Source organism: Parus major, unplaced genomic scaffold (genome assembly GCF_001522545.3).
Source record: "Parus major isolate Abel unplaced genomic scaffold, Parus_major1.1 Scaffold349, whole genome shotgun sequence".
Taxonomy (NCBI): domain Eukaryota; kingdom Metazoa; phylum Chordata; class Aves; order Passeriformes; family Paridae; genus Parus; species Parus major.
In genome coordinates this window covers 31,154-57,805 of record NW_015379286.1, presented here as the reverse complement: position 1 = coordinate 57,805, position 26,652 = coordinate 31,154, and the positions used below count along the sequence as shown (strand labels likewise).

At 38.5% G+C, this 26,652-nt stretch overlaps 1 protein-coding gene across 4 annotated transcripts in view; it reads left to right on the top strand.

The window, feature by feature from the left end:
- The window catches only part of CHRDL1 (chordin like 1), a 44,859-nt gene extending 18,625 nt beyond the window's left edge, over positions 1-26,234 (top strand). The window contains exons 5-12 of one of the 4 annotated variants that reach the window (XM_033511556.1): positions 2,625-2,770; positions 3,520-3,613; positions 6,280-6,347; positions 7,046-7,220; positions 10,491-10,685; positions 12,753-12,920; positions 14,019-14,108; positions 22,873-26,234. In XM_033511556.1, coding sequence (XP_033367447.1) covers positions 2,625-2,770; positions 3,520-3,613; positions 6,280-6,347; positions 7,046-7,220; positions 10,491-10,685; positions 12,753-12,920; positions 14,019-14,108; positions 22,873-22,883 — 947 coding nt within the window. In that variant the 3' untranslated portion in view covers positions 22,884-26,234. Of the gene's footprint in view, positions 1-2,624; positions 2,771-3,519; positions 3,614-6,279; positions 6,348-7,045; positions 7,221-10,490; positions 10,686-12,752; positions 12,921-14,018; positions 14,109-15,370; positions 15,893-22,872 lie in introns of those variants that run through there. The other 3 variants (XM_033511555.1, XM_033511554.1, XM_015616097.3) reach the window with 3 other exon arrangements.
- Positions 26,235-26,652: the final 418 nt, after the last annotated feature.

Here is a 26,652-nt window from a genome sequence, read left to right as displayed (position 1 = left end):
AAGTGGTGGCATCCTCATCCCTAGATGCGTTCAAAAAACATGTGGATATAGCACTTGAGGACATTGTTTAGTGGTGAACATGGTGGTGGTACTAAGTTGACAGTTGAACTGGACAATCTTAATGGTCCTTTCCAACCTTAATGATCCTGTGATTCTCTAGCTATAGAATTTCCTCCCAAATTCTAGACATGCAGATGTACGCGTGTTTTGGGCTGCGTGTAATTATTTAGCTGTCAAAGGCCCAACTCTGTGATCAATTAAAAGAAACATAGATGAAAACAACTACCTAGTGCAACTCTCTACCATCATTTTCCAAGCAATAAAATTTTCACTGTCCTCCTTTCTTATTTAGAAGCCTCAGTTTTAAGTGCATTTGGTGATTTCCTACAGAACTGAGTGATGTGGCATATACCAAGGTAAATTGGCAATAAAATTTACTCTCTTCATCCAACACTCTGAAGAGTCATGGTGAGTCATTCAGGTATTTGGTCTTTGCAAATGTCAGATCACAAGCCACACACTGCTTTTGGACAGGCATTCCACATGGTAACAGCAATGTTCTACAGAGGCTGTGGGGACAGCGCCTTGTCTCCAGTCAAGGACCATCTGTGTTATCATTTAATTTCTCCTTTCATTTTAATATCTTTTCAGTCTTCTCTTCCAGTTGCCTAACAGGCAAGGAGATACCTAAAGGTTTGTCAGTCTTTCCTCCTGCTTTCTATAAGATGACTCTCAGAAAACCCAAGTAAAAAGATTTAAGTTTTTGGAGGCATCACAGTCCTGAAAAGTGCCTTTTTAGCCATGTTTTCCAATATTTGTGCCTTAATGGCAGCTGAATTTGTTAGTTGAATCTTTTGCTGAGGACTTTCAAAGGATGTCTTAATTAGAGCAAAAATCTTGCTATTCCAGACTGGACATTACTAGCAAAACCATACAGCAAGTGCTGAAAGCAATGTATTTCTGTGCCAAACACAGGTGTTATCAGGGCTCTGTAGTCTTTATAAGATCCTGGAAAGGTATCATTCAACACTGTTGATTGCATTGAAATAATGATGTATCCAGTGCTTCAACTGTGGAAGTGAAAATACCAAGAGTGTCAGTCAATGAAATATCAGGCAAGGAACCCTAACTACCTGACTTCTTCCTGTCTCCTACAGAATGGACATTGCTGTTCCCATACACTCTGAAATACTGTAGTACATGTATGTTCCACAGACAGATTTGACATTTAGCACTTAAAGTATTAATATTTGATGGACCAATGTAATTAATATATTATTTTATGGAAAACTAAATTACAGTGTTTAGTGCCAGTGCAGAAAACTGCTTCTTCACTTGAGCTCACAGCTGAAAATGTACATTCTCTGGTGTCATGGTTTCACAAAAAAATATCTCCAGGTTTATCTGATAGGGATAAATGAAAGGGGCTATAGGAAAACCTGAATTTTCAGCTCAGGTTTCTTTTACTTGAAAGCCCAAAGCCACTGACTGAAATTTCAGCTGCATCCCTAGAAATTTGCTGTGATTTGGGCTCCAGAGAACAAACACTCCACTGTTACTTCCACAGAGCCCTTATTTGAAATATCTTTTCCCTTTCATGTGAAAATAAATATGTAGTTCCAGGTTCACTGCCCAAGTAGTATCAAGTAACTTACATTTCATGGGTTAAGTGTAATCCTTTTTGCAGTTTATCAACTGCTAATAGCTAAACAATTTAGGGGATGTTTTAGCAAAAGGTATGGATAGCTTTATGTCTTAGAAAGACATTTAACCCATGTGGAGCAGAACTATGATACTGAGTTGAATCAGGAGGTTTCAGAGCTGAATTGACACTGCCATATTGTGCACTTTGTCATATGCATTGAATTCTGCAAAGTTTCCTCATTTGCATATCTGACATTAAAATGCATGTCAGATAAAAATTAACTTTTAGTTAGCTTTTGGCATCTGCTTTGACAAGTTTTGCCCGTTTTGAAGACAACAGCAGGAATGAATTGCAAAGGCCACTAGGAATAAACACTTACTTAGTACATAGCTCTCTCTTGGAAGTCTTATCATCATTATTACTACTCCTCTACCAAAAGGTTTGTGCCTGTGGCACAACTTGCTAATCTGCAATTAAGTTCCCTCTGGGCTGTAATATAAGAAATAATTTTTAAAAAAACCAACTATATCAGTACCCAGTAGTAAGAAGGGGGAAACCCTGCTAGAACAGTGCTATTGATAGTGGGATTCTGTGTATATGTAGCACCTAATGCCTTTTACATTAAAGCATGAAAGAACCACACACATGTAACAAGTAGCACATAATCACACCCGCTCTGTCCTAATATCAAATGCTACAGAACAAGGGAAAACACTGCAGCCTGAGATAGGGCCATTAGTGCTTGTATTGCAGTTGGTCATCAGCATTTTAGGATTAACTGGGACAGTCAACTCAAAGTGTGATTTACTAAAGTTCAGCAAGATAGTAGTGTATCACTTTTACTTTGCAGCATGACAAAGCTTGTCCTTCCATAATGAAGAGAAATTAGGGAGAAGGGAAGTTTTTCCTCCCTTATATTTATGACACTGTGGATTATCAAGAATATTTGCATGAAATGTTCCTTTCCCCTTGCTTCCAGAAGACTCCCTTTTCTCATTAAGCAGCAAAATCACCGGGAAATCCTGTGAATACAATGGCACCACCTACCACCATGGTGAAATGTTTGTGGCTGAGGGGCTTTTCCAAAACAGGCAAGCAAACCAGTGTGCCCAGTGCAGCTGCTCAGTAAGTAACATGATTTGACAGATCCCTTCTCTCTCTATGCTCCAGTTCTCCTTTCTAGAAAGTGTGACACTGAAATGTAATCAATGTATAGCAAAGGCTGGGAATTGAGAATTAATGGAGAAACTTATGAGAGTACTCAGAGCTAATGTGCAGTACCTAGTAAATAAATGCCAGATGACCTCTTAAACACAGTGCACAATGCATACCCTGCATCTGCTGTAACTGAGTTTACAGTGCAGAGGCAGTAGGTAAAATATTGCTGCTTGGCGTATATAGAATAGTTCCCTTCAACCTAACTGGAAAATATAGCACTAAACCAAGGACTGATTTCATTTAGACTGAACTGGTAAGTAAAGAACCCAAAGGCTGGGAGGTAACAGCTCTGAACTGACACTGGGAACCACAGAGCCATTCCTAAGATGTCACAATTCAAATCCAGTCTATTTGAGCAGTCACCCAGTGACTCTTCAGGGCCAGTGTCTGAGCCAAAATTTCCCTCTCAATCCAACCAGCTCTTCAGTATCAACTACTGGCAGCCTTCTACTTCCTCTCATAAAATCATCATTATATTCTTCATGAACTAAGAATTTCATAGGCCAAGTACTGAACAGACTGTTCTAATGTAATATTATGCTTTTTCAAAGAGTGGTATTTATGTAAACACAGATTTAAGCATGTCCATAAAAGAATTACTATACAATACCAGACAATCAATGACTTCTAAATTCCATTTTGTGTTTTACTGGCAGGAAGGAAATGTGTACTGTGGATTGAAGACTTGTCCCAAATTACCTTGCTCTTTCCCAGTTTCTGTTCCAGAGTCCTGCTGTCCAGTTTGCAGAGGTACGTTCAAGCACAGTCACAGAAGGAGGGGCTCTGAATTTACTCCTTCCCATTCCAGAGCCTTGTCTGTATACCGGCACTGTCACTCAGGACACTGTCTGCAAATTTCCCATGCAATTACAATCCAATGCATGTTGGGAAATTACCCTGCAAGTGCCAGCACGGTAAAATTCCTGCCTTTGTTTTCTGTCACTGTAGGATACAGAATGATTCACACGGACATGGTTCAATGTATGATATGGAAAAAGAATGCTTTTATTTTTGTGACTCTAGTATTTATAGATTCTCTACAATGACCAGGGATTGGATAGTTAGCTTACTACCTTCCTAATCACAGTGGTTGTGAGGAATGTCCATCAAAAGATGTTTCTTTGAAAGACTGTATAAACACCTATGTTTATAGTTACTTTCCTAGGAAAGTAGTTAAAACTATGAAAACAAGATCAGAAGGCTTAATTTTCAGGCTAACAATTTTCCTAAATTGAAACAAGGTGAGAATGCTCTGATGATAAAGTTGCATCCCCCTAATCAGGTAAATCAAAGCTTCAAATTATGTATTGAAGTAGCTGCCATTATTCTGGGTAGAGAAGCTTTGTAATAAAAGATGAGCTGCTATATGACAAGTTACTGGACTCACTCAAGTTGTGCAAGGCACAAGAATTTCAATTCAAAGGCAAGGACAATTATTCAGATTTAAATTAGGTGTCAGACAGTACCCAGGTGACTTCAGTATTTTACTAGCAATTGCATTTTCAATCTTGTAAACACAAGACACTTGATTCTAGTGGTGTTCTCAACCTCTTTGAATGTCTAAACCTAACTGTCTCTTAAAGCCAAAAATGTCTGAGAATTTCTAAAGTATTTTATCTCAGTACTAGTTTTATGGCACTTGAATCACCACTTCCAGGGTATCTAAGCATCTATGGCCTCCTTCTCAAAGATGCAGATAAGCACCTAAAGGTATCTGCTTTTCAGAAGTGCCACTCATAATATCAGTGATTCCAGGATGCTTTGAAAATCTCTCCTGCTTGCACCTTTGTGCTGCTGTATTCTTTCGATGTTCTGCTTGTTTGAACTCAGTACTATTGCATGGTGAAAATAAGGAGTATTATCAAGTTGGTTGTATAATTTTCCTTATGGTTGTGAGAGTTGCAAAACACAAACCAGCATAGTCCCACAGCCCCTGACCTGAGGAGCTGACTGAGTGCACAAACTGGACCAAAAGCTCTGAGCAGTGGAGGGCTGAGCCAGCAAGAAGGTACTTGAGAGTGCATCACTGCTGATAAAGCAGCAGGATGTGTCACTGATGTTGGAGACAGGAATGAACAAGAACACACAGTTCATGCATCAACAGCCAAAGTTCATTTTTCGACACCCCCTTATATAGGGGCTTCAAATTTCCTGCTCTTACAAACATGATTGGTTAAGGGTATTAACTCCGCCCAGATCAGTGGCCAATGATATGGGTACATTCAAGGTTCAAAGGAATTGGCCGGGGTCCCCTGTTTGAGTTTGCATCTGACCTATCATTAACATGCCTGGGGACTTGTTTACTTCTGTTCCCTAATGAGCTAGGCTGTTTGATGCCTATTATGACTAATTTTATCTGTGCAGCTATAGATCCGCTATAGCTGTCACAAGGATGCAGAGAGAGCCCTGCAAAATTTGAAGGAATAAGGTCCTGCACAGAAGCTATAGAGTATAGACAAACTGCTTACTCTGGGGACCATGCAGTGGTAATTAACTTATATGTGGCACTATGGAGGACCTAAACTGATCTCCCAGGAGGGCAGTGCTCTATGCTGCATGAACATGTCACCTCAAATGGAACAAGGATGAGGATCTCTCAGCTCCTTTGCATCGTGATTGTTCCTTATTCTTTGCTGTTTTGCCATGCTACTCCACAGTACCTTGACAAATATTGAAACTGTTTGAGAAGCCACCTGATCTTAAACAAGCAAAGTGATAGTGCTGTTCCCAGGAACAATATACTCTTTTAAATGTAATACATTGACAATTAATTAAAGTAAATCCTTGTTAATTGTCAGATGTCACTTACCAGGTAGTCATTTGAGCTGTGTCTGAAACCAGCCACTTCCAGTTACAAAAATCAATTCTTTTCAAAGTCCAAAGTATCAAACATAGCTATGCAGTAAACCAGCCTTACATTGGAGAATTAAGTCACTTCAGATACAGTCACTAATGAGAAACCAGTTCATTAGCATTTCTAGGTGAGATTGCATCAGATTATGCGCTACAGGCAACCTACTGTCTGCAGTGATCCAGGGTTTTTTTTAATGTGTTCTCCTGTCTACTGCTCTTATTTAAAAATGTTAAAATAATCATTTATCTCATAATCTACCTTGTCCTTTCCAATATGGCAGAAGCTCTTTTATCTCTCCTCTATGTTTTGTATGAAATGCAAACCTAAACAAAATATTTGCCAAGATCTAGCACAGCTCATGGGGAGGAAACTGTGAGTCAGTTTCTGCTCCCTGCATGGTCAAGCATATTACTATCATAATTTTCTGATTTTCATATTCATTCATGTGCTACTGACTAGACCCTAATACAGCTGTAAAGCCAGGTGAGACTTTTCCTCTCTGTATCTCCCAAGGTGTTGCACAGTTACTCCTCTAATGGATACTGTTCTGCTTCATGTACAGGGGATAGGGAATTATCATGGGAACATTCTGATGGAGACATCTTCCGGCAGCCAGCCAACAGGGAAGCTGTAAGTGGGACCTATAGTTTAAAGACATACTTTCTGCTGGGCTGTGCATGGCAGTACATTGGGGAAAAAAGAGACAAGGATGATAATGGGTCTGAAAATGTACTGCCTCTTTCTGGGTTCTGTGAATCTAGCCCAAAACAGGTTTCTTTCACTCCACCTGAATTCATGAATAATGCCAAATTAGAGCAGCTGAAGTCTCTGAATTTTTTTTTCTGTACATGGTCCATAAGAATAAAATTTGACAGTATTTGTTTACTATGCAAGAATTGCTTTTAAATAATAATTGCAGATACTTGCTCCCCAGTTCACATACACATGTTTATATTTACTATAGGGCTTCACTGTCTTGGGTGGTAAAAGTACCATTAACAACTTACTGCTCAAGATGATTTTTGTAACAGGATTTGGAGATAATCTGAAGGGCTTTTAATCATTAGATGTACTACCTTAATACATGAACCAACAGATCTTTGGACGAGTGGGAAGGATCATTTCTATAAAATAAAGGCTGTAATATGAAACCTTCAGGTTCATGGGCATTTTGGAAAATGAATCCCTGAAAAGAGGCAGTATTTTTGCTCTAGAAAACGTGCTATGCACTACTACAACTACTTTGAGCAGTACTTGTTCCCTATTCATATTTCTTGTTCGTTGGAATGAGACATTTACTCTCCTGCTTTCTTTCTATCGCCAAACAGAGACACTCATATCATCGCTTCCATTATGACCTGCCACCCACCTCTGCCAGGCAGGTAGCCAACATTCCACAATTTCCCAATGCCAGGAGTAACCGTGGAGTCCTACCAGATCCACAGCAGGCCTCAGGAACAATAGTACAAATTGTCATCAACAACAAGCATAAGCATGGACGAGGTAAAGACAAGCATTTCTTACAGTATTGCTCTGGGTCAGGAATCAGTCACCTAGAGCTCAAAAAGACCTTTCAAATTACACAGCAGAATTTTGAAAATTCACACTAGTATTGAGAAATCCAGTGCAAATCAGGGAGGCAAAAGCAATAAGCTCTTGAGGATATGAAATTCCTTCTTGTCTGAGATCAGTTCTGCCTACATGTACAACAATGCAATTTCACTCTGCAAAAGTAGTGTTGCTCTCTGAGTTACTTTGTGGGATTGTGCCCCATAATTCTGAGAGCTCATGTGATGGCTGCCAAGGAAGTGAGTACTTTGTGCCACAAAGGACACCACAATACCTTTAGATTCACTAACTTTTTCACAGTGGCTTGTCCTGGATTTTTTTGTGGTTATTTTCTTTACACTCTCTCCTATTTTGTAACTTTTATAGCTGTAAAACAGCTTATATTTCAACTGCCCTGCAAATCTCAGACCATAAAGCTTTGCCACAGTATCAGGAGGTTTTCTGCCTCCAAGACTTAGAAAATTATTTTCATGAAAGACAGTCTCATGTCTTCCCCCACCTTAAGCAAGTTTCCTGAGACAGTGGGATACAAGGGATGATCTTCCTCCCCTGTGACTAACACAAGAGGCAGAGTAGGCAATTAGCCTGTACTGGATACCTAAGCTGTAGAAATTCAACCAATGTAATGAAACTCACTCTAAGAACCCTTTAGTGCTTTCTGCTAATAGAATATAGGACATGCTACATTTGGGGACAGCAGAATTTTAAGTTCATGTGGCAAATCATATTCAAGTCATATTCCTCATGCACTACAGGAAGGACAAAAATATAAAGGAAAATACCAGCTCACCAGTTAGTGGGACAGCAGGTTTTGTACAATAAAAAGGGTGTGATGTTCATTTCCCACAGGGGGTGTACCTCAGTGAACAGAGGTCTGCAGGAACAGGCCTAGGAAGCTATAAAAGAAATAGCTGTAAAAATACCTGCTCAGAACATCATCTACCACAAAAACCAATCAGCATACACTTAGAGTGTATGAGTTAAAGAGTTAATATCCCTTGTATCAGGGCCAACTAATCTTTTAAAGTATTAATTAACAGAAGGAATGTTTGTTATAGGATCTTTATTATCCACCTGAACGAGCATGAAAAAGCATTCAGATCATGCCAGTGTTTTGTGGTGAATCTAGGAGAAGGAATCTCCATGCAGTGCAATGTCTTTGACATGTAATTTGCACATGAAGACACCATCAAAGCAGTTTCTAACTGACTTGTTTCAGCAGATAAAGGGCATACAGATGAACAGTATTTCTGGATGCAGCATAACTTCAGACACTCACTGCCTGGGGAGTATCTGAGAGATCCCCATGATGGAAACAGGAATGCTGACCATATGTTTTCTTTTGTTCCTGTGGAATTAACAAGTGTTTTATTAATTAATGAACATGTCCCTTGAGACACATTTCAACAAGTTAAAAAATAAACACACAACTCTCCTGACATGCAGATACTATGTGGTTGTGTAGATACAGATTTATCACTCTGAGAAGGAAGAACACTAAAAACAGGGTAACTTGAAGTTATTTGCCAGTATTTGGCTTCTACTAGAAGTAGAAGCTACCTCACAGTATTTATTTAATTGCTCTGTGTCAAACAACCCTTAAAAAGACAGGGAGTATGTATACATACAAAGTCACATACTATCCCTTCCCCTGTCAGGGAGAACTCAGGAAGTATTTGTATCCATAAAGGATCTGGGGAACTCTGGCTGGGGGAAAAGAAGTCCATGTAAGCATACAAATTAGCAATAATATTCTATGTAAGCATGTAAGAAGCCTGCTGAGCATCTGAGTACTTACCAGTTTTTTCATTTATAGTTTTTTTCTCCCATGTTCTTAGTATACAGATAAAACTTTCCTTTAATTTGAGAAACGAAACTGTTTTCTACCTCTAAAAAACCCCCATACCTTAAGAAAGAATTTTAAAATAGCAAAGTATAAACCAAATGATAGCATAAGCTCAAAAAAGACATTGCAAAAAACACTCCCCATAAATCTCAGTAACTCACTAAAGTATAACCCAGTTGGTTACATCTGTTACCAGTTAGATATAAATTTCAGATGACAGATAAAAATTAAATTGCTTCTGAAAGTTACAGGCAAAATAGGGACATATTTTACAAATAAAAACATTAATAAAAATGATGGCGTATTAGAAGAACTGGAAATATTTACAATATATCTCAGCTTCACTTTTGTTGCTTTTAGAAATCAGGCAGTGCCCTTTCTTTCACCTTGTTAGGATTAGTTTGCATTTTTCTTTGTGTTTATAAAACGTTTAAAAAGAAAGAAGTAGGATTTATAGGACAAATGGAAACATGGTGTAAAGTGATTTAATTCCCATCAACTGCTGGGTGACCCAAAGTGGCTTCTACCAGGCAGGGTTTTTTCCACTCTCTTTGTGTCAGCTGTATTTCTCTGACTCCCAGGGGCTGTGATGAATAAATATTCTGAAGTTCTTAGAAGCTTTTGGAATGAATTTTCAGTCCCATATGCATATTTTCATGCTTCCTTGTGATTCCAAAAGCCAAATGAATTTATATACCTATTGATATATCTATTTCCACAAAGGAATTAAACTTCATTTTGCATATAATCTGTGGTTTGTTCTGTGTGCTACATAGCAGAACTCTCATGTACAAGCAATAAAAGGCCCAGGTATCACTAATCCATCCAGCTGACAGCATTGCTCTCACTGCAACAGCTGTGTTCAGCAAATGTCTGGAGCTGTGCAGATGACTCAGTAGCAAATGACATGAACCTATCATCTGCAAATTTGATTCAAATGCAGCCAAAGCCACTGTAGCAGGCTGTGTCCTGTGTGTGGACTGAGAATAAGAGGGGGAGAAGTGAGTTTTCTAATCTGGTTAATGCATAACTGAAATGCATGAACTGGTGGGATGCTAGTCTGACAATTGACTCAGAGACCTTTACCGTTTTCCTCAAAACATAATGGACATCAGCATCAGCAGAGTTGACATCAAGGAAAAACTGCTCAGAAAAAGGTGACCACAGGCTCAGACTCATTTTAAGTAAAGGAACTACAAGTTAAAATTAACAAGCAGAGAAATAGGCCTGAGATGCTAACAGATGATGTATGGAGACACTACTTTAAAAAAAAGTGCATGAATCAAATGAATATTTATATATAGGTTACCAGTGAACATACCTTTTCCAGTTGTACTTCTTCTTCTTTTCTTCTGTAGTTTGTGTTTCAAATGGCAAAACATACTCACATGGTGAATCTTGGCATCCCAATCTCCGGGCCTTTGGAATCGTAGAGTGTGTGTTGTGCACCTGCAACATCACCAAACAAGAATGTAAGAAAATTCACTGTCCAGAACAATATCCCTGCAAATACCCTCAGAAGGTAGAAGGAAAATGCTGTAAAGTCTGTCCAGGTAAAACAAAGTTGATCACAGATCATCTTTTTGCTGTGCATGTTAAAGGGCTTGGCTCAAGCCTCCTGATCACAATCTCTGATGTGTACAGCAGCAGCTGTGCCATGTTCCAGTGTGTGTGTGTGTGTCTGTAGAAGCCTCAGTGTGAGACAAGCAGAACTGCCTGGCCACCTCTCTTTTTGCTGCTTATCCTCACATGGGGGACATGCTGCTGGCAGATGTTCTGAGCAGTCACTGCCTTTCTCTCTGCTGTTAAATGACTTCCTGATGCTCATTTCCAAAGACAGTATTACAGAAATGTATGCAAAAAGTTCATAACTGCCAAAAGTAATTCCTCCACCACAGTGCCCACAGAACCTTCAAATAATTTTCTAGCTTGTAAAATCCACATGGAGATAACATCATTTCTGCTTTTTAAAATGTACCAGAAGGATTCAAAATTCTGATTGGTGTCAGTTACATAACTTAATCCTTAAAATAAATACTAATTTATCACAGATTTAGTTTTGTGTCTGTGCTGCACTAATGATAAAGCTTACATAGACATTACTAAAATAAATGCATACAGCTAGTGAAAAATCTCCTAAAAGGATTCTGCTGATGCTTTGCCAAATGAAAAGCCATGTTTCATGTAATATGAATGGTAAAGGACTGTCCAGTTCCCTTATGTGTCTTTAAACTGTTCACTTATGTACCCATTTGTGTGTTTGGTGATGCATTGGGAAAGAATGCTCTGAGGAAATGAGTTGCTCAGCCATATGTAGAGACATTTGTAGAATGCATACTTCCCATCTTCTCCTGCTTGTCTTGTGTATTTGGAAAAAAAACATGATGCAGCAACAGTAGACAGGCAGGAGGTGTGTATCTAAGTCTTTTGGATACTTGTGAAGCAGAGATCCACAGCTTTCATTGGAAGAACAGCCAACAAAGCCTGGTTAACATGCTTCAGTAGAAAAATTAATGGCAAAAAGGAGGTTACTGCCTTGTTTTTTGAGATCTTATGTGACCATTTTTAAGAAAGCTGAACCTTTTCCTGCAGTCTGTCTTATATATGTGGAGATGTATTAATTATTAGGTGTTTCCTAATAGTGGTCTGAGCCTCTAAGTTGCATAATCTCTCTTATATTCTTGTCCAACTTCCAATTGCAAACAGAATAATTACAATTTCTACTTACGCTCTACAACTTTACCAGTTGGGCAAGTGTTGTAATGCAGTTAGGAAAAATGGTATGACCCAAAAAATGTACCCCCGAAAGTGTAGAATTGTAAGTTTCTTTCCCTTATCTTTTTCTCCCCAGTTCCTCTTATTGGTTGTATGGATTCCCTCCAGCCCTTTCCCCCTGTCTTCAAAAAGGAGTGCTTATCGATACCTCTTCCTCTTTTTTCCTCCTGCTACTTCACTCCATAGGATCCCAAGAAATAAAGCTGTAACTGGCATCTCAGCAAGGGAAGGAGCCTCATTTTTAGGTTTTTCTTTGGTAAGCTAAACTATCTCCCCTGTCTCCCTGGCTGCTGCTGGGCGGACAGTGGTAACAGAGAGACAGGGGATATTAGAAGTTATAGCAGGCAAGAGATAATGTGTGTTGTGGGTGGATCACATGGCCAGCTGGCCACTTGGCTGCTGCCAAGCAAAATGCAAACCTCAGAGATTCTTTTCCGCAGCAAAACTTTAATTCAGGTCTCTTCACTCTAACCAACCACCATTTTTCATTTACTTCTTTTTCTACCCCGAGATTTCTAACATATTTTCAAATGTGCTTGAAATGTAGACAACAGGTTCAAAACTTGTGAGGAATCTCCCAGACCACATTGTCGTACACACCTTATTTCCTTAGGAAACTGGATTACAAGTATAAATACTGTTGCCGCCATGGACAGGCTACCAGAACCTGGCAGAGCAGAACACTGTTAAGTGTCTGTGTTAACAGCTGGAGATGGATTTGTGTGGCCATACAAATGAACATTCTACTTTCAAACTAACCATTCTTGGCTATTGATGCCAACTAAATCCTGGAGGACTTGATTATAGCTGTAGTATGTGTTCTGTCCTTTTTGGTTTTTAAACAGAAGGTGTGCCAACTCAAACCTTTGACAATAAAGATTACTTCTGTGGGAAAGAGACATTTCCTATCTATGAATCCATTTTCACAGAGGAAGGAGAAACCATCAGGAAAATTGCAATAGAGATTGAAAAGCCACCTCAAATAGAAATACATGTATGGACAATTAGAAAAGGTGAGTTGAGCAAGTTCTTTCTTTAAACAGTGTATCATCTTCCATTAAAATCCTAGGACAATTTATAGATCCAAGCATTTTGAGACTGCTCTTCTTTTGGCTATTTAGGGTATCACTATTATAGCCACCTCCAACATATTTGAATTTTTCTGTACAAAACTCATTAAAATACACAAAGCTGTAGTCCTGCCAACTCCTACCCTTCATTGGGAGCAAAAGCACAATGACAAACAGGTTTTCAATATTACTGTGTAATTTATTGCAGATAAATGGATAGTAGGGTTTGAACCAAGTGCCTGGAGGCTCTTACTTAGGATGGACCAAAAAAAGCTTTCCATACAAACTGGTCTGCCCTTTCTGCCATAGTGATGATATACCCATGATGGTACAGACAGAATACGGGAAAAAAATGTATCAAGGATGGAAACAATATCTTTTACTAGACTAGCTGGTAAAATTAGAACAAAATAGAGAAGCATTCAGAAGCCCAAGCACTACTGCAAATCGTGAACTTTCAGTGTAACAAAAATGATGTCCAGCCTCATAAAAATCGTTTCTATCTACATTAAGCAAAAAGCGTATGATCCCCATAGGAAACCTCACATAGTGTACCCTTTTGCATGGAAATTATATATCTCTAGATGTTTTAAATGAAAAAGCCAAGCCCAAAGTGGGAGCAGAAAACAAATCAAAGAGCATTGGATGGTTCGCAACTACCCTGTGTGTTAAAAAACCGTGAAGCCTAATAATGATTTGACAGTCATGTTGCCTGCTGTCTCAAAATGGTATCTGACTGCAAAATTATGCTGTTTTTCTCCAAGACGCCAGGACTTTTGGCTTTTGTTGTAATCTTACATTTACTTATAATAAGGAAGGATTCAGCTATTTTGGAAAAAAATTCTCATACCCCGCACAAACTCACTGTAATCCCAGTTTCACAGGAGGATTTACAGGGGAATAGCAAAAAAATAGGGGGATGGAGAAACAGAATTTAAAAAATAATAGACTGAAAATTTTACAAAAAGGCAGGACAGCACTCCAGTTTTAGAACAATGGGCACACTTCCAGTAACATGTACTTCTCGTTTCATTGCTGAAGGGATTCTGCGTCACCTCTACGTTGAAAAATTGCCCAAGAGAGAATTTGAAGGACTTCCTTACTTCAAGCTGATAACAAGGACAACTCTTAGTAAGTAAAATTCTGATTTTTTGAGGTTTCTACTCTCCATATAATCATGGCCATGAAAAACATTCTCTGTTAGCCCAGTCAAATGGATGTACTGTATTTTCTCTCTAGTATATAATCACAATATTTGATAAGTTTAGATTTAATTAATCAAAATACAGCAACTTGAAATATAGATACATATAACAGTAGTTCATGTACATGCTGTCTTAGTCTCTTGTGTTTTGATAAAGTACAATATGGGATCTTTTCTGCCCATGCTAGCATAAGTGTGAAATATGACTAATGTCAGCACAGCTGCAGAATTTGGATTTATTTATGTAACACATCAAGTTACCCCAGTGTTTTAGAAAGTAATCTAGAAGGGAGAAAATTCAGATATTTTTTAAGGGGTTCTACATACACTTACGTCGTATTTGAAAGATTGCTTTTCTATGTTCTTAACAATATCTTCATTATTAAAATGTGTTCTACGAAAGAACATGGACTTCTTTTATCACTCTTGATTCAATTTGTTTTTTGTATTTCATCCAGTTTGGGACTGTGACAGTAGTTAACAATTACTAATTCAGCCAATTTGCTAACTGAATTAAGATACAGATATTTTTAATTCCTAGTTCTTTTGCATTATAATTATAAATTGTAATATTTTTCTCTAACTTTTTCCTAGTTAAAAAGTCTTTTTTTCCCAGAAATATTTTATTCTTAATTGTTACAGACCTATTGCGATACAGATATGTTTTCATATAAAAAATTCTCTAATTTTTTATTGTCAGCCTTCCGTAAATCTTGTCACTGTTATCTGTAATGTAGTATTCTAGTTACGAGGACAGCATGCATTTCTATTAACACTGACATAAATGTGTAGAAATATTAATTTCCATCACACTTTGTATTACACACAGGTAAGAGGAGTTCACAGCACATTAAACATTTAGCTGTGTTGCTTCCCAACTTTTAAGTACTTTGGTTTACCAGGGTATCTAGTGTCATAAAATTGTTGAATAAATAGAGCCAACTTACAGGACTACTTAATTAAAGAAAATAGTGATATTCTGAACCTCATTTATTTTTTTAACGAAGTTATTTTACATGGAATATGTTACATAGTTGTAAGATGCTTTAAATATTTTCCGTGGGAGGACTGGACATTCCCTCTTTGACCACTGTGAATCAGTTGGTTTGTAGAGTGCTTGTAGATGTCTTCAAAGTCCCTGTGCCCTTTTCTAAGTCAATATCTGTATCCTTTGTGTTTTTGTTTTCAGGCCAGTGGAAAATATTTAGCGAGGGAGAAGCTCAGATCAGCCAAATGTGTGAAAGCAGAGTGTGCAGGACTGAGCTCGAGAATTTGATAAAGGTTTTGTACCTTGAAAAGTCTGAAAAGGGTCACTGCTAAGGAAGACAGCAATGGAGGGGAAAATGCAAGAAAACTTCTATCTGCAGCTGGACTGCAGGCTTATTTTACTTAAGTCAACAGTTGCCCTAAACCCTGAAACTATAATGCAGTAATTATTCACATCACACACAGCAGATTTGCTGTTTTATGTGTAGTGGTCTGTGTCAATCATTCAAAAATATCTCCTCCAAAAGACTAGAAGGCTCTGTATTACTGGTGGGGGAAGGAGAAAGGAAGACTGTCCTTTTCTAGAGTTGCATTTCTTTACAAGTTAAGAAGAGAAAACAGAGCATTTTTACTATTAGTATTTGGCAAGTTTTCAAACTAATGAAAAATAAGGATACCTAATAAATGTGCAGGAGCTATGGAGAGCATTATATCCTGTCCTGAATTGGTACAATTTCTGGTTTTGAAATGACTCATGGATTTCTTGTAGAAGTGGAGGAAAAATACAAGTGATACAATACTGATGTTGGAGACATAAAAATCAGATTTAAACTAACAGACTCCTTAGCAGCCTGCCTTTGGGATGATGTCTTGTAGTTGAGCAAACAAAGTCCATAAACTGAACAGCAGGTGTTAGTGGCAATCACTATATTTTTGTAGCAATTGGAGCAAATATTTGCTTTTAAGTGGTTTTCACTGTTTCCTCCACCCATTTCTCTAAAAGTGTTAGCTCCCTATCATAACCCTAATAATTTAATTCTTCTAGGCCCTATTTACACATGCTCTTGGCTGGTAAACCACCTTCTAAAGCGACATGGAAGAAGATGGTGAAGTACTTGCAGTAGTCTCAAAATACCTAAAGCATTAAAACTCATGATTAATAATGCCTTAAAAGTTGTGACAGAACTTAATTTATTTGTTCTGATTTGTTACAAACATAATCTGCATTTTTCTGAGAGTGACCTCTCAATTCTCATGTTTCAAGGTCAGCTCTCTCCCATGAAAATCACCAAACATCTATAGGCTTTGTAGAGCACAACAAGCAACTTGTGTGACAACTGTTATCTTTGGGAAAAACCTCAAATCTGAGAGATTCTGTTAAATTTAGTACAGCATGTCCACAGTGTGTTTAAGAGATGTGACTTTAATTGGCAGAGTAATTTTAACAATCTGTAAACTATTTTCACCAAAATCCTGCACTGCTCCATGGCTTCAGTGTTGGATTAAATCCCAAGATGCAAGTGACTCTGCTTGCTTTTGCTTCCATTTTCTACTCCACAAGCAGACAAGAATAGTGCTGTTTAAGCACATGCTAAGAAACAAAGCTTTATGGAAATGGCCTGAGCCAGGGGCTGGGGCTTCACAGCAAGTGAAATCAACAGTGACAGCAAGGATTTTAAGGTTTGTCATTCTGCCAGTGACAACTCTCAAGGGTGTCCACATTCCTAAAGGGATGAAGTTGTGGGAGAGGTTGGTATTGAATGCCAGAAGTCAGGCATTCAATATCCAGGCAGAGCTTCACCATTGTAAGGGGATCCTTGGCTTGGGCAGCAGAGCCTGGCAGTCTCCATGACCAATGCAGGCCTCAGGACAAAGGTTCTCCAGGACACCCAGGGCCTGGCTGTGCTGCCTGAGCCTCAGAAGGAGTGGGATGCACAAAGAGGAGCAAGTGAGGAGAACAGACATGAAGGTGAAGAAAGGGATGAAGGGAATTAGGACAAAAAATACAGGGTGATCTCAGGACCATCCTGCTGTCCCAAGGCCTGAACAGAGAACAGATAAGGTTTGGGCATACAGGCATTTGAAAGTGCAGCATGTTGAAATGCAGGAACACCTGACTTAGAGAAATCCTCTATCACTGTTCATTAAAAGGAGAACTAAGTCAACTGTCCTGCCAACTTTCCAGGGGACTGTAGCTTCCAAAAGTCCTGTTCTGGTGTTGGAAAGGAGTGTAGCATATCTAAACAAAGGCCCTAAAACCTCACTGCACCTCAGAACTGCAATGTAACTGTAGAAGAAGCAGTTTGGCATGAGAAGCACTGATTGCATATGGCATCTACTGAGTTGAAATATGCTGCAAGACTGTTAAATTTTATTATAAATCTTTTGGAAGAGGTTCTGAGGAACTGTAGTGTTCTGGTGAGAAGACCAGCAGTTGATTTTTCACTTAACGCATCGTCTGTTTGTAGCAGTAGCTGGTGAAAAAAGACTAAGTGGAAAGTGTACAGTGTTTGTAATTTTTTTTTACAAGGAAGGCAATCTGCTTTTTGTATTTGTGACAGGACTGGTGGAATCCAGATTTAGTGTTTATTTTATAATACACACTTCTTAAGAAAAGCAAAAAACAATCATAATCATAATTTAGTAAAATGCAGTGCTGCATTTTTCCAGTTCCTGGTCACTAAAGACAACAAAATACAGTGTCATGTTTTTCATTCTATTTGTAATATGTATGTCTGTTACAGCACTTATTTATGTACTTGTTGTATCACTTTGACCTGGTTTGATAAATTAATAAACTCTGATGTTGATAATAAAATAAGATGGTTTGCATAGGGTGCTGTTTGATCAAGATGTTTGGTTTCAGCTCCCTGTTTGCAGTCCTGCTGCTGCCACCTCAGAGAAAGACTGAAGCCATTTGCCCAGTTGGGTGCAGTGCATGACTGCATGCTTTGAAATCGATACTGAGATATGGAAGAGTCAGACTGGAAAATACCCAAATTAATTCAGCTTTCACCTACCCAGCAAGATTAATTTTGAAAATCAAAGCATTGACATCCATATATGGAAATCAAGTTAAGAAGAAATCAAGCATTGCCAACTGAGAGAACAGTAAAGGACTTTCTGGGCAATACATATTCTGAAGCTCAAAATAATTGGGGAAATATTGATGGAATCAATCTGTATTAATGCCTAAAATGAGATGGCTTTCAGAAACATGAGGAAAAAAAAATGTAACTCACATATGGATAGCATAACTAAAATGGAGAATAGCAGCCTTGGCAAAGATGAGTGTTCAGAGTAAATCACTTTGAATCAGTAAGTACATCAAAGCTGAAATCCAAAATATCTCAAGAAATTTCTAATGAAATTGATTTCTGTTATTTCATCACACCCTGTATATTCATTTTGGCCAACTTTTCATTTTAGCAAGAAATCTGTTAGGAGAATTCTTTCCATGAGAACACACTCTAAGCACATGGGCCTGCTCTGCTCTCCTAACTCCATCGGGGCATTCACCTTCCTATTAGCTAAAGACTGAAAGTTATTAACAATCAAGATTGCACAGTTGCATCCCCATTGAATGTAATATCTTGATTTCATAACATCCAAATGCTTTTTAGCAGCACATTAAATTTTATTTCTCACTTCACTTTTATCCCCTTGTCACAGCAGTAACAGGAATAATTTCTGCCTCCACGACTCCACAGGTCAGGAGAGGCTGGGTGTGGAGACAAGAGTTCTATTCACTGCTATGTTCTTCTGAATGGTTTGAAATATACCCACACAAGTACAAGAGAAACAATGTGTCAGCCTAACTCTCTGCTCTTCCTACACTCTTCATTTTAAAAAGGTCGAAGCATTTCACAATTCAGATGATGACTCCTTCCAAAATTATTTATAACACATGAGGTATTTGAGTAATGTTGGTGTGTTCTAGTGCCTATTGTTTTATCTATCTCAGATAAAAACCAAGATTTTGATGATTTATTGTGGGATGGGTGAAAATTGACAGTTAATCCTTATTTCCATTTATTGCTTTTTGTTTGAGGTTTAAAAAATGACTTCATCTTTTGATCTGAGTTTTTAGACTGTTTTACTTTTTGGGTAAAGTATGTCTGCAGCTGCATGAGTATATGAGTATGAACCCACAACTCTCCCTTCTCACGTAACACCAACCCAACTGTGAGCAAGAATGCAAAGCATCCAAAGCAAAAACAAATAATTGATCTTAACCCCGCAAAACAGTTTTTAATGTAGACACACTGGATGATAGCTCATTCAATAAATGTAGCGAGTCTGATTGCACTGCCCCTTAAAGCAAAACTCCCAGTCTGTCCTGAAGTGACCTCAGCTAAAGAGACAGACACAGTACATCACACTATGTGTTACATGTAGCTAACTCCTACAAACAGCACCCATAGTAAGTTATCTATCCACCAAGATCAAATCTATCTCCTATAGGTTTAAATTCCTCTTTCTCTACACTTTGCTCCAGGATCACACCACCACAAAATCGAAATGTGTTTTGGCCACAATAAATTAAAACTGTATTCTATTCCCACTGATGGAAACAGCACAAATCCCAATCTCTTTAAAAAGGTGTTGTTCTGATACATACTGTACTTGCATTAAACCCACTGTAGTATGCTCTAGAAATTTATGTGTACCAAAGGTACATTTTATACTTTTCACAGATTCCCAGTCACTTCATGTTCCCCAGACAGAGCTGGTGCTCTAGCCTGGTTCTCCCCAGCTCAGTCCTCTCCTGTGCCAACAGCTAGGGTGGAACAATGAATTTGAGTTCTAATTACAGAGGTATAAATGGAAGTCTAGTGAGGCTTAAGGTTTATGTACTGGGGTATTTCTATTCTGCATCTCTAAAAGGGAAGAGGCTTCCCAGTAACACATCAGGCTTGACAGTAACATGGCATCTACTTTCATTTCCTGTACTAAAGGGTTGGCCAGCATGGCCAGTTTTTATGCTGCTAAATACAGAGTTTGTGGTAGCTGCATTTCAATAGAGACTGAAATAATTTCTACACAAACTTTTTTAGTGTATTTAGGGTGGAATGGGAAGTGTTATAGAAGCATTAAACAAGAAAAGTGAGCTCTTGAGCCAGTTTTTTTGTTAGTGAAAAAGATATTATGTATTTATATTTATGGCTGCATAGCTATCCATAACCTAATAGACAACAGTTAACAAGTAATCAATCTTCACAAAGATCTTCCTAGAAAAAAGATTAGATTCTAAATGTGGTTATTCAGTTAACCAAAAAATTTTCCTACATAATCATATACTACTCCAAGTGATGATATGTTCCAGAAAGCTGAATTTTCATATCCAAGATCATGTTTCCAATTCTGTGCTATTAGAAAATATTTCCTTGCTTTGAGTGCCATATTATAAATCCACATAAGCTACATCTCACAAAAATCTTTGGGTTTAGATCTAGCCAGGCAGTGGCGTCCTTTCAAAAATGGTCCAATGACAACATTAAAAAATATTAGAGGACATTTACAATCAGAACTGATTATCCACTAAGTTTAAGTTTACTATTTATATTAATGCAAACCAGGTGTAAAATTATGCAACTAGATCCTACCAGTAGCCCTTCTCACTCACTTCAAGCTATGTAAATTATGATAACAAAGGCAAAAGAAAAAAAAAAGGGAAAAAAAAAGAAAAAAAGGAAAAAAAAGAGTAACTTTGAGCTTCAGCAAATGTGCCAGAATTCTCGAAACAAAATACCTGCTACTGGTTTGTTTGAAAGACATCGTTTATAAATTACAAATTGTTTTTACTAACAAAACTTAAAAAAACCAGGGTTTTTTATTAATTTGGCCTACATTCTCTTTTATTTTGCAATCCTTAGCAACTGAAACATTCTATTGATAATAATGGTCAAAGCCCACGGAGACTTAAGAACTTACACCAGCTTTTCCCACCCTGATTTTTCTTCTTACTACAAAGTCAGACATCCTTTAGAGACCTTTGCACTGATAAATCCTTGGTGAGGAGACTAAGCTCCTCCTATGATATCAGTGTATAACAAACTCCCAATGTCTTTACAGTCTGCATGTGTTGGGAATTATTTAACCCATCTAAATGATGGCTATGATGAGATCACTCTTATTAAGATGAAACTATCATAACCACTGTGCTCATGATGATTGCAGTTCACATTAATGCATTGAGTGTCTAGGAAAATATACTTTTCAATAAAGAAGTTAAGCAAACCCTAGAGAAACTGAAAAGGACAGAAGCTCTTGACGGCTGCAAAACTGCTTTTGAATACTGAACACTGAAAACTGCAGGTCTTTTTCTCGGCCTCTCCACCAAGCAGTGCATTTTTTAAGGGTCTTTTTTTTTGCTATGATTAAAATATTGAAAGGAGCTTCTGATAGAACAAAATCCTAGCAGAAGCAAAATCTCTCTAGAATAAAGCTCCAGCAAAATCTATCTTCTGGAAAATTTTTGAAGCCAAGAATTCACTAACAGGCAAATGGGTTTTCTAATTCTTAGATTACACAGCTCAAATATATACACTGCCTGCCACTGTTGCCTTAAAATACATTTCTCCATAAATCTATGTAATAGTCTCTGAAGGATTTTGTGAAATTCAGTAGAAAAAGATACATCAAGTAGGATTTCTCAGGAAATTATTAGATCAAATTCTGTGCAAATTAGTCTATTTGCATATTAGAGGGACATCTGACTTAACAGAGGAAGGAGCACTTCATTCTGGACAGAAGGAACAAAAAATTAGGGAAAATATGACATTATCTATTATAAGTGTAAGGAGAAAGACTTTTCTCATCTTTTTTTTTCTCATTTTAAATTGTTTTCAGAGACATTGCAAATCATTAATTGCTACTCCTGCTGAACAACTTGTGAAATCTTAATATGTTTCCAAACAGAGTTTCCCAGGGGACTGCTTAGCCCTGAGGATTAGTAAAGAGAGTAGAGCAGTTGTCACTTTGAATTATACTTCAGGGCAGTGGGCTGAACCCAGTAGACTAACTTCTTTTCCATCTCAGAAATCACTTCCAAAGACCTTGCTTGTAAAACAAGATAGCTCTGGTCTGGTACCTGAAAGGTAGTCAAGATGAACCCCAGGATCTCTTCTGGGGCTGCCTCCACCAGCCTTAAAGCCACTGCTACTCTTCAAAAATATGTTGCCTAATATATATTTAAAAAAAAAAAAAAAAAGTCAAAAGCTATAGACTTCTCCCTGGCTCCAAAATAACGTGATTTCTATCAGGTCTCACCTCTGTATCAGCTTCCCTCTAGTCCCAGAGCTAGAGACACCGATTCCACTGTGAAAAAATTCTGATAAAACAAGATTTTATGTCCCAAAAAAGAAGAAGAGCCAAAATCTGTTTCCTAAGAGCTTTTGATGACTTTGCTTGGAGAAACTCCATCTCTGCTGCCCAGGAAATCACAAAGGATCCTGGCTCATTTTTTAAAAAGCTTATGAAAAGTCAGTCTGCCTCTGCCAACAGCATACCTGTAATTGTAAGTAATTGCCATCTAAGAGAGGATCTTAAAAGAAAGTTGGCAATTAGGCTTAGGAGAGCTCAGAATGATGTAATGTTTGGCAATAAGCTTTTGACTTAAAACAGGTAGTCCAATTAGTTGAAAGTGCATTCAAATAAAGTATTTTATAGATCAAAGGGTTTTTCTGTCTGACAAACTTTCAGGTGCCTCATAAACTCTTCAATTTGAAGATTTGACTGCTGCATAAGAGATGCCGAACTTGGGAAAGAAATGAGAAAATTTGACTTAACCCCTTCGACATGAACTTTTAAGTAAGTTAAAATAGATTTTGTGCTTTTTTTTTCACATTTAATTCTGCCCTTTAAGCTAACTACTTTAGATATGCTTAGATCTTTTTTCTCCATTATAAAATGTTATTAACTCCTCACTGGAAGCACATCATCTTCCACTATCCTAATAAAACATATTTTTCCAAAATAATAAATAAAATAGGGCAAAACCAAACTTAAGGTGTTGACGGAACTCTCTTATGAAGTGAATAGATGCTGTGCCAATACTGTCTGTTTAATCACAGCCTAACATTTTAATTATGTATATAGCTAAGGATTTGCTAGCATTGGCTTAATTATTCTGTATGATAATATGAACAAAGGGCCTCTGTTAAAGTAATAAACAAGAATTTTAGCTGGCTGAGTTTCCTTAAATGTTCCAAGAGCAATGAAAAATCTGATCATTAAGCATTTACTGCCCCTGAGAGCTATTTTAAACCTGTTCCCTTCATACCACAGCTGGCCTCAAATTCTTTTTAACTGAAAGCCCTAGTAAGACAAAACAAAATAATGTTTCTCATTTGGAGTGAGCTGTCTGTGTCATCTGTGTGATGTTCACTAAAGGAGATGTCTATCTTAATGAGCTTTTGGCCAGGAACAGTGCTGCCACTTTCTAACTTTTGTCCAGTTTGCAGGGCTCCTGAGGCAGGGTGTGCTGGATGTGTTAGAATTGTAAATGAGCCCCAGAAGTGCATATTGCCCAAGGATCCCACAGTAACAATTAAGCAATAGTCTCTGCTCCCAGGAGCCTCTCCTACTAGATAATTGATCTCCCAGATAATTGATCCCGACAGGAGCTATGCAGAAAACCCATGCTGAAGGTGAGGACGAAGAACAGAAGTGAAGGTTCATTATCTTTCAATGAAAGGGAAGTTAGCACCAATGGGAACTGAGTTTTAAAGAACCAAAGGGTTAAGGCTTTCACTTTTTGAAGGATTTGCCATTAAATTTTCCTTTGCCCAACAGAAGCTGACTGTTTTGAAATACACCCTATTTTTAGTGTGTCCCAGTAATCAGATAAGTGGTAGCCAAAATACTCCAAGCCTACCCACATATATGGAAAAAGAGAGTCCAAGAATCCTAGAAAGTAGTACAGCATAAGACACAATAACAATAATGACATGTGTTGGTTTAAAAGCTAAACATTCTGCCACTATAAAAGCCTTCCATGTAAAATCTGGAAGCACAGGAAGAAAACCAACTGTCAATGTATTACAACAGGAGAGGATCTCTGTGGTACCCTGTGAGAGCTGAAGTCCAAATAGTTTCTGATCCTGCTTTCCTCTGTAAGTCTCTGCCATTAGATCACATTGCCCATCACACAGAATCTGCTCACACAGATGTGACACACCACAGGAGCACCTATTCATGCTGTATCTGAAAGATTCAGCTCGCCTACTCCACCAAGATCAGGGATGGATGAAGAGAAGTACAAAAATTATCCAGTATCATGGTGGACATTTACATAATTTCTTTGTTGAGTTTTTATTTAAATATTCATTTTCTTGATAAAACAAGATTGTGGCTGGGTCCTGGGGGCCTGTCCAACCCCTAGCTTCTGCCAGAAACACCCCAGATAGTCGTCCCATGGGGGGAGCCACTGTCCGGGGTTTCTAGGCAGTTTCCAGCCAGGGGTAACCTTTTGGAGCACAGGCAAAGTCTTTGGGTGATCAGCTCTTTCAGAAAGTGATTTCTGCTCTGTGATTAGCTCTGATCAGCCCAGCCAGCTCCCTTCAGGGGTTACCCCTGCCGACACAGATAAGAGACAGGAAGATCATATGGTGTTCCACAGAAAGTCTTTAATGCAGTCTTCAGTGAAGAGGGCCAGTGATGATCTAACACTGAGCTGGACAAGAGCTGGACAAAAGCTGGGGTTTTTATAGGGAAGGGGGGAATCAAGAAGGGGACCAATGGTCTGAGATTGAGATAAGGTAACGAGTAGTTAACATGGGGTCCTGAGGCAGGAAGGGGTCCATAGCTTAGTCATCATGACTAGGCAGTTTTGTCTTATCTTAAGGGGTTGATCTCCAGGGACGATGCCTGTCAGATGACTGGCTTCCTCCACACTTATCAAAATATACCAAATTGTTCAAGATAAATCCAACAAGAAAGACTTCCAGAAATTCTAAATCCTGTTAACTTATTAAATGAGAAGCAGATTTACTGGGGGGAGTAGGAGGACTGCTGCACTTAAAGGCAGCCAGCCCTGTGGAGTATATGTTTCATCCATGTGACCTAGCAGAAGCTGTAGCACTATAGAATCCCATTGTCACCACCACAGTTAATTTAATCTCATATTCACTATGGATCAATTTGATATTTCTCCTATTCAGTACAGACTATTCCTGAATCTGTGTTCTTGTTTTACACTCAGCCATCTGCCTGTTGTGCTACCCAGTGGCCTCAGCCACTATTCACCCTCATTCCCTGCCCTATCACTCCTGCTAACAGGTCTTATAATTTTCCCTGGGCTAATAATTTCTCCTTGATTTTCAGTTCCCCTGCCCCTCAGACTACAATGCACATTCCTTTTGAAACATCTTATTTATGCAGTTGATCATATCAGTGAAAAGGCAATGGTAATGGATGGTATTTTTGAATAAAAGAATGAGCATCACTGAAGGGAGGAAGTGTGGTGTCACACTGTAAATTGGGGAAGCACCAGTCCCATAAGCCTGTCCTGCTGTTCAGGAAGGAGTCTCAAGGTGTTATATTGTTAACAAATTACATCATCAAACAAGGTGATAAAAAATATGTATTTTTTCAATTCCCACTCATTAAAAAAGTCAAATCCATTCCAGAGATGACTATTCCCAGGATCTTACTTGCTTCATCTATATTCTAGTCCAGTCCATGAAGGTTTTCCCTGACCTAATATGCATTTTTCCTCATTATTTTCTCTTTCCAAAAGTTCAATTAATTTTGGCCACCAACTCAGAAATACCAAAGGCTACAGGAGAACAGTGTGGGTTTTTCTCTCGTCTTATTGGCAAGGGTAGCTGTTAAAAAGCCTGAAAAATAAAGGGAGAAATAAAATGAGGTGAAACAATGACTGAAACTCCTACAATGCACCTGTGGTTTTAGAAAGCTGGCTGTTTGTGAGTGGTTAGTCTGCTTTCCTCAAATCTGCCCTTTTGAGACATGATGTCATGATTCGTGATGTGGTTCTTTTAGTTGGTCTTAGAGTACAAAAGATTATCAGCAAACCAAGGACTTAAATGGCAAAACACACTTTATTAATGTCATGGAGTTACTTTACCTTTAAGAAAAGTTGAAGTTTCTGGGAACTGCCTAGAGTCTTTTCTCCTGACCAATTATCGGTCATTGCTGAGAATTGACAGCAGTTTAGGCCATTGAAAAGTGAGATCAACTTGTGAACCCTACCTTAAAGTGTAAAACCAGAGCTCGCTTGGTTCTCTTTGTTTCCTTGCGGTGAAAGGTAGCAGAGCTCCGGCCTCTCGCTCTCTGCCCGGCCATGCAGCCGGGCAGGGGCCGGGCTGGGCCTGCCGCGTCTCCCGGCTGGGAGATGGGGCCTGCGGGGGGCTTGCCCCGAGCCCTGGCCGGGCCAGGCCGGTTCCTGGCTTGGCTGCAGGTTTTGCCGTGATAGAATTCACCAGAAACTGCCGAGTGAAGAAGGAGAGGGGATCTGGGCCT